This window comes from Osmia bicornis, chromosome 5 (assembly GCF_907164935.1).
Source record: "Osmia bicornis bicornis chromosome 5, iOsmBic2.1, whole genome shotgun sequence".
NCBI lineage: Eukaryota > Metazoa > Arthropoda > Insecta > Hymenoptera > Megachilidae > Osmia > Osmia bicornis.
In genome coordinates this window covers 4,310,887-4,324,002 of record NC_060220.1, presented here as the reverse complement: position 1 = coordinate 4,324,002, position 13,116 = coordinate 4,310,887, and the positions used below count along the sequence as shown (strand labels likewise).

General features: G+C 46.7%; 1 protein-coding gene across 5 annotated transcripts in view; it reads right to left on the bottom strand.

Moving 5' to 3' along the window:
• The window catches only part of LOC114880172 (serine/threonine-protein phosphatase 4 regulatory subunit 1-like), a 111,799-nt gene that overhangs the window by 11,538 nt on the left and 87,145 nt on the right, over positions 1 to 13,116 (bottom strand). For all 5 annotated transcript variants that reach the window (XM_029195891.2, XM_029195927.2, XM_029195883.2 and 2 more), the window contains one exon: positions 2,308 to 2,420. In XM_029195891.2, the coding sequence (XP_029051724.1) occupies positions 2,308 to 2,420 (113 nt within the window). The remainder of the gene's footprint in view (positions 1 to 2,307; positions 2,421 to 13,116) is intronic.

The window sequence follows — 13,116 nt, the reverse complement described above, 5'->3', positions numbered from 1 at the left end:
TTTTCGCGGAAGGATCACCGCCGGCCCGTAGTCGCTGCTGCTTTTTCAAAGGTTCATCCCTCTCTTTCTTATTCTGCGGCGACGTTTCACAGAGATACTCATCGACGAAACGTCACGGACGTTCCTTTGAACACGGCACACCAGCACACGATCCTGCGAAACCATCCCTGCTCGAAAACGTCGCTGCCGATCGCCGATCCTATTTTTCCTTCTGCGAAAGGATCTCGATTTTTCAAAAGACCTCTGTTTAACTACGGTTCCAAAAGCACTTTTCGCAGAATACGTTAGAACAATAAAATAAATAAATTTCTATGAGGGCGGTTTCGACTCTATTCGGCGGAACAATAGCCCTTGGCTATTGAATTATTTCGTTTTTCTAACTATAAATGGCAAATTTTTCTTGTCTGCAGAATGCCAATTGATTTATTACTACGATACCTATGATGATTATTGTTAGAAACCGACTTGTGATCATAGCGATCATAGTTTGCTGACTTCGGTTCAATTAGAAAACCTATTTCCGACCTGCTTTTATATCCTCCTTGGAAAAACCTCAAAAGGTTTATGATGTCTTTTATTTGTTTCAGTACGTATTCTCGTTCTAACATAATCGGTATTGATCCTTTGCGGCCGAATGTCGGGGTATTCCTGGCATTAAAGTTTTATGGTACCGTAGACGAATGGCGTTAACCAACAGTGCCACGGTTCTTATATTCCATGTGCCTTCGTTTCGATTTTGTCATTAATTTATATTAAATTTTTCGCAGTTTCGTGTTAAAAAATTATTGAAAATTTCATCAAGAACTTAAAGAAACGCTGAAGTTCTAATATTCTTCAACGGAACGCAGTGTGTTTCGCTTCAAATTCTGCTGGAAGTGGGCCGGATGAAAAAGTAAACCGTGTTACGGCGTCCCCATGTAAATACTAGGCGCACGGAAACCACCAGGGACTTCCGGTGAGGCACGCGCTGCACCGAAAAGCGGGGACAATCTTGTCGTCACCTCGTACAGTAACATACAGCCACGTCTGTAACCCCGTAACTTGGTTTCATCATCATTTATCCACCCTCCTCTTCATCTACGCGTTCTGTCTTCTCTCAAGAACGCGATCTTCTATTTTTAAACTGCCCCGATGTACGCGTCTTCGTTCGTGGAAAACGGGTCGAATGAGCGGAAAAACAAATGGCGAATCCCCCGAAACAGGAATTTTCCAAGGAAACTGGAGTTACCGTTTGTAACTTATTAATTATTGTAATTTAAAATAAGAAATTCTGAATTGTTCTAGTATTAAATGAAAACCTCGAAACTACCATCTGAAAGTTTCAACCTGCAGAGGTAATTTCAGTATTCTTAGTTTTAATTAAAGGGTTGTTCTATAGGGTGCAACCTTTCTCAAGCATCGTGGCAAAGTACAAATCGCCGTCTTCCTCGTTGCCGGAATAGTGTGAACAGATTTTCATCAATTGCATGTAAAAAGCCATTTTTATGTTACATTAAGGAACTTGATTTCTTTAAGTTTGGACGATGATGCCTTATTTTTTGTTTTTGTCAAGATTTATGATAAACGAGGAGAAAGCGTGCAAAGTGCTAGTTACAAAACTTTCGTGCTTTGATTAGCGAAAATGAAATGCAAAGATAAAATCAGCATAAAAATTGGCAAACAAAAAAAAATATTAGCAAATTATATTTATCAACTGCAACGAGTCAAGGATTTGGCTCAGAATTATTTCCAATCCTTTCGTGTCTTGCACTCAAACAATAAAGCAGTGCAATTTGCGGAATAATGCAACGGTATGCTTGTGCAGTTTGCAATTATGGGGTGCGAATAAAGGACACTCAACAGGTTACGTGCTTAGACCGTGTTTCATTTTAAGTGGATAATTTAACACTAGAGCGACTAAACCCGACAAAATGACAGATCTTAAACTTTCCACTTTTCAGGAAAACTATAATCGTACTTTTCTTGAAATATCTACATCACTTCTGTTGACATTTATTGATTGTTTAAGTATTAACAAGCTAAAAACATATATTTAAGAATTTATTATTTAAATCTAGATCTCCATTCTTTGGACATTTTTACGTTCATATCAAAGTTTAACATCTAAAGTACTTAATTACCTCAGTTATAAAAAACAATCATGAATATTTCGGTTATTAATTAAATTTAATGCGAAGAAAAATTCCAAACTCTAATAAAACAGTAGGGTATATGTTCCTTTCTTTAATTTTTGCAAAATCGTTTTAGATTAGGATTGATGCAGACAATTCTAATTTCTAACAAGATACATTTAATTTAGTAACTTACCAGGATCCTGAATGATCTGCTGCACCGACTGCATAATTTCATTGACGTTAAGTTTCGTTCCATTGTTAGCGGCAGTGCGAAACGTTTCTACCAAAATTCTTCCGATTCTTTGTCTGTAACAGAAAATGGTAGAAACTGGGTTAGACGATGCTGTGTATTCTTCTGATTAATCGTGAAAGAGATACAATTTTTCATTTCTATAACCTTTGAAAAGCGTAAATTTACATTGAACCTTTCTTAACACCTTAGAAACGTAATAAATTATTATCTTTTCAGCGGATATCATCGGGAGAGATACGTTCGACAGGTCGGTAAAGAAAGGAAAGATTTACCCTTGGAAAATTACATTCTCTCAGCGGAATCGTCAAAATGCAAATACCATCGCGGGACGATAATTAACGGGGAACGGAAGAAGTTCGCGGGAGGCGAAGAAGTTTTAACGAGGAACGATGAACTGCGGCGACGAGGCTCGAATCGTTCGCGCGGCCCCCAACATTCCCTAGATCGGCCAACTTTTCCCTAGGCTAATTTCGCTCAACTTCCGAACAACGGAGGGTAGGAAGAAGTTGCCGAAGCGGCCGGACTTCACCGAATCTTAACGATCGGTTACACCGTAGGGGCCAATCAGAACTGTTAGTGGGGGTAACTGAAAAGGGAGCGTGCGTCAGTGGTTGTTAGTCGGCCATCGAGGCGGCATCAAGAAATCAGCCGAAAGAGGGAGAAAAAAAAGCATGCGAGGGTAGAATTAAGTAGATTAACGAAATATAGCATCGCAACTCCAACAAAATGGAATACAAAATAAAAAAATAACAATTGTATATAATAGGATTGAAAAAACCATCATATGACAAATATAATTATTCTACATATTATTATATTTAAAAAATGGAAATATAAAATAAAAATGAAATTAAAATAAACACGTTTTGGTTTTATAATTAATCAATCACCAAAATTCGAAATTGCTAAAATTTTAATTAACATCCTCTATATCAAAGACATTAAAATTGATAAGATAGATTATTTCAGATGATCCCATAAAAAGAATCTTAAATGGAGCGTTTGAAGTAGACGCGAAGAGATCGAAAAAGAAAAGAAAAAAATAAGAAAGAGAGGAATGCAAGAAGATACGAGGATTCGATCCTCTTCGTTTTGCGTTCTCGCAAGACTTCCCCCCACTTGGTCTATTAGCGAGGATGGTGGTGGTGGGTTACCCTCTCCAGATCCTGGTGCGTGCGGATAGATACTGAAGTTTAGTGGGGGGGGATCGTCGAGGAGAGCGCTGACGGCGATCGAGAGACGGGTCGACTACGACTACGGGGAACGAGAGCGAGAAAGACGGAAGGAACCGGGTCGTCGGCAAGGAGGAGAGGTCGGAGGAGAGACGGGCGTATGGTGGGGGGTAGAACCGGCACCAACGGATGATCGTTTGCGGTGCCCCACCAGAAGTTTAGCAGACGAACCGAGGTGGGGGTAGGCCGTTCTCCAAAGTCGTTGGAGAACGGGTGGAGGGATGGTACCGCCCGTGAACGCCTACTGTGCCGGCGCAAACATGGCCGCCGCCGCCGACGTCGACGACGACGACGGCATCCACGAGGGCAACGACGAGCCACTCTTCCTTCGCGTAACCCTGTCCGCCACTCTCTCGAATAATTTCTATCGGTATTTTCTGACCGAACATTAATAACACGTTCGAGAGAGGATATCCAACGTGGTTACCGATCGGTGATCGGTCCTTTGCTGAAATGAAGAGGAAGATGCGCGACTCGGGACCCAGCACCCCCTCTGGCCCAAAAATGAAGCACGACCCTCGTTCGCCGCGACTTCTGCGCATGGTCGTACTTCGGGATGGCTCGTGTATAAGATCGATAGGGAAGACTACGGTTTCGTGACCGAACCGACTTCGGGGGCTGCTTTCGATTTTAGGGGAGAGTCGATCCGACCAGAAATTCGCTTTCCGATCCACCGGGTATTTGCTGAAGATTAATCTCTACATAAAGAACATTTTTCTAATGACATTTGCTTGTTGGATATCACAAATTTGTTTAATCTCAGCAATGATAAAAATAAACTTATTTTCTTCAAATTAATTTTTATAGCAAAGATTTAAATATTTTCTAACATTTTCAAATTAATTCTTTTAAAACGTTTTACGAATTGATTTTACAACTTGAAAGCGACCGATGTGGAATTCGCGAAATTCCATTAACTAGCTCGAAAACGAATGGCTGGAACGAAAGCGAGAGGAGAAGAGATCTCGCGAGGGGTGTTTACGAGCGCGCAAGGGACAGGAGGAAATCCATGGGAAGATATATCGTGTCTTCGGCATCGCGTGCAGACTCTTCGGGATACATTGTATTCGAGTCGCGTGCGCGTGTCTCGTGTATCCCGTTCGAACGAAGAAAAGTGGATTTGCCGGTGGTTTTACGGCGACACTGAAGAAATGGACATAATGCACTGTCGTGAAGACGAAGCAACGATAAAAATGTTTTCATCGATCACACATACTAATTCAGAAATAAAGCTTATCCATTTCTTCTAATTTGATAAAAAATATATTCATTGACAATGGTCCCAAAAATGGCACCCCTAATCTTTCTTGCAATAAATTTTAGATATTAACTTAATTATTATAAAATTGTATTATATTAGTTGATTGGTCGAGTATTTCCAAAAAGTTCGGCAACAAAACGGAAGCCTAACAGAGGAACACGTAATAAGGGCTGCGCTCCTAATCCGAGCCAATTGACCGTTCGACGAAGACAATATTCTCCGCTTCGTCGAGCAAAAACACATCGCGGCAATCGACGACGTTTCACCCGTGTCACAGACAAGTTGACTGCTGCTTTCTACCCACCGGAAGTCAGCTGTTATCTCAAGAAGCAAGCCGAACGACAAAGCCTCGTCTCGACCTCGTCTTTGACGCGAGCGACCCACATTCGCGTCGACGTTCCACGCGTCAAAAATGTGCCTTTCTTATAAAAAAAACTCGTGAAAAATGGCGATTCACAGAAATTTCATACAGTTTACATAATTTTTCGTGAAAGTTACAAGATTTTAAACTATGAACGCGAATAGTTGAGAGGATTTTTCTCAAGAAGACAAGGAACGAATTCAGCGAGACAAGATAAATTCCCATGGGCCCAGAAACCGCCCTTTGATGCGCCTCTCCCCGACCCTCGCGCATCAGGGTTCATTCTGTTACGAAGGGGAACGACGAGGGTCGAGAAAAGGCTAGGGTTCCGCCACTCGACAGACTCGCGACGAGGATACCGGCTTCCACGTACGGGACTTTCCACGGGTTCGTCTTCACACGGTTTTTTTCTTTACCCCCTTAGATTTGTTTAGGCACCCCATTTATACCTCTCCCTCTTCTATTGCCCTGTTTCGCGACCGATTGTCCCGCGACTTTCGTATCATCGCACATGCTTCTTTCTGCGATCGTTTGGAGAACAAACGCGTTAACGAATTCATTTTTGAACAGCCCTTCGCAACCGAAGGGTTAACAAATCGTCCAGCCAGTGTAAATGGATAGTAATTTTCATCGTGACTATTAAACGCGTTAATTCTCAGACGATAAAAGAGTTAAGCTCCTTCGGAGAAAACTCTTTCCATGGAAGCCGCAAAATAAAATCGGCAACAGGCCGAAGCCATGCAACTTCTTAATTCCTGGGAGCGTTTATATCGAGGGGGATCAGCCACGAATTAGCCGCAAGAAATGAAACACAATTTCACACCGGCGTAAACCGCGCGAGGTTTTAGAAATTTATGAAAGTTTATCCAGATGCGCGTGTCAGGGGTGGAGAAAAATCAGGGGTACTTCTAGCCAGGTGCGCACTTTGTCAGACGTATAACAGCGAGAGGAAAAGCGGAGAAAAATGACGGAAGAAACAAAAAAGGGGCCAGTGAAATTTATTCGTCGTGTGTATGCATTTGTCGTATATTCGTCCTGTAATACTGACAAATTGTACTGATTTAAAATAAAAGATACAGCTTGTGTCATGTATCTACACGTGATTCTGACGTTTCGTGTCACCGTTTCTTACTCAATTTTAATTTAATCTATCAAAAAATACAGGGCTCGTGAATTGAAATTCTCAAATATAACGCACATGGAAAATTTCTTCCAATTAAATCGATACCCAAGAAGTTAAACGACTCTTGCGAAGAAAGAAACGATAAAAAGCCATCACCCAATTCCGCTCGATAAATTCTTTATTAGATGTCTTTGGTTGACATTCGAGATACCGTTCGATTTCTGCAACGTTTCTTCTCAGCGGAGGGAGAGAAAAGTTGGAAATCCGATTACGGGGCAAGAAATCAAACGATTCGAAAGAAGAGACAGAGAAAAGAACACGAAGAACAGAGGGAAGGTGGATTTAAAGCACGGAGAGGATTAACCCGCGTACCTCCAATTGGTTTATGGTTTCACGCTCTTAAACGACAATAAATAAACGTCGAACCTTTCGTTCGAAGGAGGCTGAAAACAGTTGAAAAAGAAAGGACTGGGAAAGGAAGGTAGCATCGCGTGGACGTTAATGACCCACCGAGCAGGGTAAAAGGAAAAGGAAACTCGCGTTTCCCTCGCCAACGTTTATTGCCAAGGTCAAATATTTCGTTGCCCGCCTTCTGGGTTTTCCCTGGGTCCTTTCTCACCTTTTGGACACCTGTCCCTGTGCCACGCACCGACCCGAAACAGGCCGCAGGATTTAAATCTCTACCTAAATACCGCTTATCGCTTTAAACGTTACATTCACAAAGTGTACTGTTGTTCTCGACAGTAAAGAGAAAAATCCTCATCATCTTTGTCAGAAAATTTCCCTAAATAAATCACAACTTTCATTTCAATTCCGATCTGAAAACATTGAAAGTCTGACACAAATTTATGACACAAAATTGTCGCAAAATAACCATAGAAATTTTTATTAACAACTTTTCTAAAAAATTAATTTACCTAATCTTTCATTAGTACGATGAAATGGTAACACTATTCGAACAATGGAAAAAAGCTTCCTCTTCCCCTTTCAAATACCTTTCAACGAAACGGTACGAATCCTACTCTGCAATTAACCTGCCACGAGTGTTGATTACTCCAAACGCAGAACGCTAATGACACGGTTCTTGTCGAAGGATATTCAATGGTCAAGACACCGACGTTTACGACATGTTATTTAATTCATTCACGACAATGGTCCAAGTGTTTGGAACAGTGCGTCCCCGGCGTACGGGACAAACCTGTCGTATAATCTCTGGTAATAAATGGGGTAATAATTCAAAGGGGTAGCAGAGATTTTCCAACATGGAACGCAGAATTTAGAGGTAAAAGGATAGGAGAAGCAAGCTTCTTTATTTCCTGACGATTAACAAAGTTTCGTTTAAACACCTGGCTGCGTTTAATTATTATTAGGGGTACGCTAAAGTTTCCATAAATGATTGATTATTAAAAGAACTATTTTAACTAAAAATTTAACTAAGATATCATTTTTTGCATACTCTAATATATTATCAGACGATGGATAAACAAAATTCATGTTCACCTCTGGATGGTTTTTCGGCGAAATCTGTCGGAGTAGGAGGAACGAGAAACAGAGCTTTATGGCTCAATTAGTCCGTCGTAAAGCTCTTATAATGCATCATCGACAAATTTAAAATCACCAGGGGTAAACACGGGACCGAGACTGTTCACAAATACGAAGAGGAGACCAGGGGGTGCCTATTATGCGCGTCCACCGGCGATTCGGACGTTCCGTGTAATAACCCAATTAGCGGTGCTGCGTTCGCCGAGCGCGAGAGAGATCGATGTAACACGGTTCGCACGGAGACAAACGAGCCGTGAAAACGGGCATAATTCGCGCCTACTCCCCGCGACACGTCGATTCGTCAACGCTGCGACACCTACATTTCATTCGTTTTCATTACGGAGGAAACTTATCCGAACGCGGAACTTTGACGAACGACGTCGCGAATTTCGATGCTTAATCAACTCTTGCTATTTCCAAATTTCATTCTCTAGGCGCCATTATTAATTTAAGAAGGTTCAATTACTAGAATCGACGAGACGGTACACGATTCAACGATCGAGCACCCCGAAAGAGGAAATCGATCGAACCGAACCGAAAGAGACTCGCCTCTTTCTCCGTTCAGCAATCGATAAATCGATGCGAGAGAGCGACGGTGTATACCTTGTTCCGATGCATACCAACGAAAACTTTAGCCCGGAGAGTTCTCGTCTGGTGGCCATGAGGTCGATCGTACACGCGATTCGCGAGCGACCAGTTTTCGCGGGGAGTCGCGGTACAACGAACGAAGGAGAAACACGCCGGCGGTCTTCGTCGCGCGTACGGCGGTCGTTGTCTGGCGGAACAGAGAGACGAAGAAGAGTCTGGTAGCAGGCTCTCCGTGGCATGAAGGGACTCTAGAGAGAAGGAATGTTGTTGTTGTGCCGGGAGGCGGTTGCACCGGGGAGGCGGTGGAGTGCAACGACGCGGCCGGCGGCGTGGATCAAGCGGCGAAAGAGCGAGAAAGAACGACGCAGTCGGTCTGTCTATGTGTACGTGTGTGTGTGAAAGAGAGAAGGGGATGTGGGGTGAAGAGAGGTGGTCGAGGCAGAGGAGGGGCGGCAAAGTCAATGCACCGCAGGGGAATGCAACGCGCTGCGCGCCACGCCAAGCAATACAGAGCCTACGTCAGAGTGCATTCTACTGCACTTTACAATCACGTCGCTGTCCCGGCTACTAGCTGCAGGTTCTGTGTTTGCTTCTCTCCGTCTCCTCCTTTCTCTGCCGATAGGTGTATGTATCGAAGCCCGAGCATTGCCACTTGCTGGACGACAATTAATTCGTCGTTTGTTATTCGATGGTAAAAGCGAAGGTGCGAGACTCGAATTCATTCGAAGCGTGCCAATTTTAGAAACGGCACTCGATTACGATCTACCTTTTTTCTAGGAATTTCGCCAACGTTTCTGGAGGCGGAGTGCAGCAAATCGTGCTTTCGTTTCTCGGAAGCAATGCATCTGAAAGCGATTTCCGTGAGCCACGACGCGTGTTACGAGTCGATTCGAATCGAGTTTTCTGTCGCTAAAGAGGGCAGAGCGTAAAAAGGCAAACGGACGGAGTAGGAAGGAGAAGGTCGCGGTGGAACAGGAGGAACGGCTGAGAATGAAAAGTAAGTTGAAACACGCGGGACACGGTGCGCGCGGCGTGTTGGCGATAAAGAAAACTCGAGCTACGACGTTGCCCGCTTTTGTCGGCCGACTCGCGGCTGTAAACAAGCGGCGAGGAGCGGGAACGATCTGCCTTGAACCACGCGCTCCGAACACCGACCGATCTCTGTCGATCGCAGCTTACGTGCTCGTTTTCTTTCCTCCAACGAATGCAACCATTTTCCCCGCAGGAAATGACACGCGAGCCTCGCGTTACCGGAAACGGTCGCGCAAGAAACAGGAATGCGCGCGGAAATCGAGAGATCTTTGTCTCGGCCAAGAATTTCCTTTCAACCGATCGATTCGTGCAAAGCAGGAGCGTAATCTACATGAAATTACGGCGTTTTCTAGCCGCGCGCGACACGCGAAATTGCAGAACGGTGAAAAAGGAGCAGCACGAACAAAAGAATTGCGACGCGTCGAGGTTTCTTTCGCAACGTATTCTCGCACAGTTCGACTCTACTCGATCATCGAGTAGAGGCTCGCTCGAGTGAGATAGAAAAGGAAAGGGTGTATCTGGAAAACGCGCGCGTATTCGAGCACGCGGCGCGACGACGGAGAAGCTGGCGGCGTGTGGTCGTCGTTTGTGCAGTTCAGTCACTCTCGGCCGTTCGCACCGTGCCCTCCCGCCTCGTGGGTCCCACATACCCGCCGCTCAAGCCGCGAGATACGTCGTCGTTCTTTCTCTTTCGAAAAGGTTCGTTCGCGATCGACGGCGTTGACGGTGTGCGTGATCGCATACGCCGCTGTCTCGTAGAACGGAGTAGAACGAAGCGGCGAGAGTCCGCTTGCGATACGTTCTTAGAACGCTCGCGGGAAAGAGAAGGAACGAGTTAGGTCGGTTCGAGAGTACAAAGTCCATGTACAGTAGGCGAGCTGGTGTGCGCGAGCGTGGCGCGTAAGTGTGAGGGAAGGCTAGAGTAGGAGGGAATCCCAGCGTGAGTAGCGTGTGTACGCGCGGAGGGCAGCGCATGCGCGCCGCGTAGAGCGAGAGGCGCACTGAATGAAGTCCCCTACCACCGCCAACCGACGACGGCCACGCACACAAAGTTACTCGGTGAGCACATCGTGGGCCGATGTTACACGATGCGCCGACCCCGACACCGACTTTATCCCAGGGTTACGGAGTTCGCGCTTTGCTAAATTTTTTTAATCACTAATAAAGGGTAGGGAGATGAATTTAGACATTTTAAGAGATAAAGAGATTGAAAAATCAAAAGCAAACGAAACGCTATCGTTTAGGATGATCGTCGACGCCAGTGCGTCTATATTATACCATCCTCGTCTTGCTCCGTTACCGCGTGACGTCGCGACAAGGCGCTACGAGAGGAAATTAGAAATTTGCTCGGCGGAGATGGTCGTAGGATTGTTATTTGATTCGTTGCTGCGGGCTGCCGAGTAATTGCGCAGCAAGCCCCCGGACTCGGAACAATAGAGAGACAGCGCGGAGAGAGAACTCGAGACTCGGTGGTCGAAAAAAGAAATTGTATTGGCCAGGCCGGAAATATCTGCCCTATGGTGATATCCTATTGTTCTCCGTTAACGAAGAACGAGCGTTCGAACTAATTAAGAAAAACGAATGGGCGCGAGTGTTTTACGCGTCGCGAGAGCGCCACGCCGCGCTGGTGCAACGTCGATAAGGTTCGACTAAGACGCGCGGTGGTGGTTTTTGTCTACGTAGGACCGGAAGCGAGATCTACGGAGAAGATGTGGCGCGCGAACACGGGCGGCTATCGGCCGACATATGCCGGCTGCCGTGCGGGCGTGCAGCTGCTATATCGTCCTTTGGGTTTGGGTCGGTGGGTGACACGTTTCGCTCGTTGTGCACGGCTGGTACACACGCGGCAGCCAATGGGTATTGATTTGTGGAGTGAACGCACCGTACCGCACCCCACCGCAACGCCCCACCGCCGCTCCTCTCGCCCAGCCAGGTCAAGCAGAGCCGAGCGGAGCGGAGCGGAGCCACGCCGTGTCGGGGTCGGCTCGTTGCTAAACAGGCTACGGACACACGCTCGAATTCCGTGCACACACGCGCGCATGTACGGGGCCAGACGGTCGCGCATACAATTACCCGCTTTAGGTACACCCCCTTTCGGTGAGAGAGCCACCCTCCTACCTTATCCACCGCACCGGTATAGGTTCAGAGACCGGTCTCCCCACCGGCGCACCCCATATCTCGACTGCAGGAGGGTGAGACTGCATCCTTTGGGTGGGTCAGGGCCAGAGAGACAGAGAATCCGTGGCGGGATTCGGCTAGGTCGAGGGGATGGTCAGAGCGAGAAGAGTTCGTCAAACCTCCGAGGTCCCTGCACCCTATCGGTTTGTTACGCAGCACGCGCGCTCCGCGACCGATCCAGGAAATTCCTGCCTTTCGTGGAATGCCGTCCGCCCCGTGGAATCCGTTAATGTCCCTTCGCTCCGTGCTTTTCTCCTCGAATTCGTTTCACCGCGCGCCTCCTCGATATCGCGAAAACCGATCCTAATTCGATTATCCAAAGAAACAAGGAGAATTTCAGGGAACAAGAACACCTGTTGAAAAGCGGAGGGAAAAAAGTGGGAAGGTTCGAAGGATAAAGAGAAGAAACACAGAATTCTGGTAACCTTGACGGTAAAGGTAGCGCATACCGCGCTCTTTTCCTTATACAGACAATCCGCGGATCGTACGGCACAAGGACACGCTGGAAACACGCGGACCGCAGGGGTGAACGTTCGCACGGGGGTGGAACGAGGAAAGAAAAGAGCGCGAGAAGGAGGGAGGGAGGGAGGGAAGGTCGACGACGGCGACGATGGGAACGACGAACGGTGCTGGACGCCAGGATAAAGGATACAGGCTGCAGCAGTAAACTAGTCCCTCTCTTCTGCTGGCCTGAGAGCGGTAGAGGAAGAAGCGGCAACGAATGGAGAAAGGGTCGAAGAGGTAGGTACTCCGGGACGGGGCGAGGGGGGGAGAACCGCACGGCCGAAGTAAACAAGTGGAAGCGGTAGAATGGGACAGGCACCGGTCAGTGCGATGCATTTGGTGCATTCCTGCAGTCTGCGCCGCTGCGGCTCGAACGAGCGAGCGGGAGAACCAGCAAGCCGACGACAGTTGGAAAGAGACGGGCAGAAGTAGGAAGACGAAGAGGGAAGGTTCGTTCGAGAGGTTCCCACGGGAGCGAAGGAGAAAGAGCGAAGCTCTGCAACGCGGCACGCCACTTTGGACCGACGGACGCAAACCGCATTCCCGGCCGTGACCTTCGCTAGGACATCGCCACTGCCCCCACCCCCACCCAGTACACACCACTCTCCCATACAACCCCACCCAGAGACGCTTCTGATCCTCACCGAGCCCTCCTCCTCCTCCTCCTCCACCTTCTTATCCCGTGGACAGCAATCGTCGTCCTTTCTTTCTTTGCTTCATTCTCCCTGTCGCCCTCGTTCAATCTTCCTCCATCTTCCTCGCACCACCCCGATTGCTCTGTGAAAATCCTCGCAACACCCACGCTTCTATTTCCCACCCTCTGTGCCGGTGAATAGATCTGAAATTCACGATTCCGAGCGAACATCAGCCAGCGTCCTGAAAGGAGCTCTAAATCCGTTGGTGACGAGCCGCGAGAACCGTATGATTC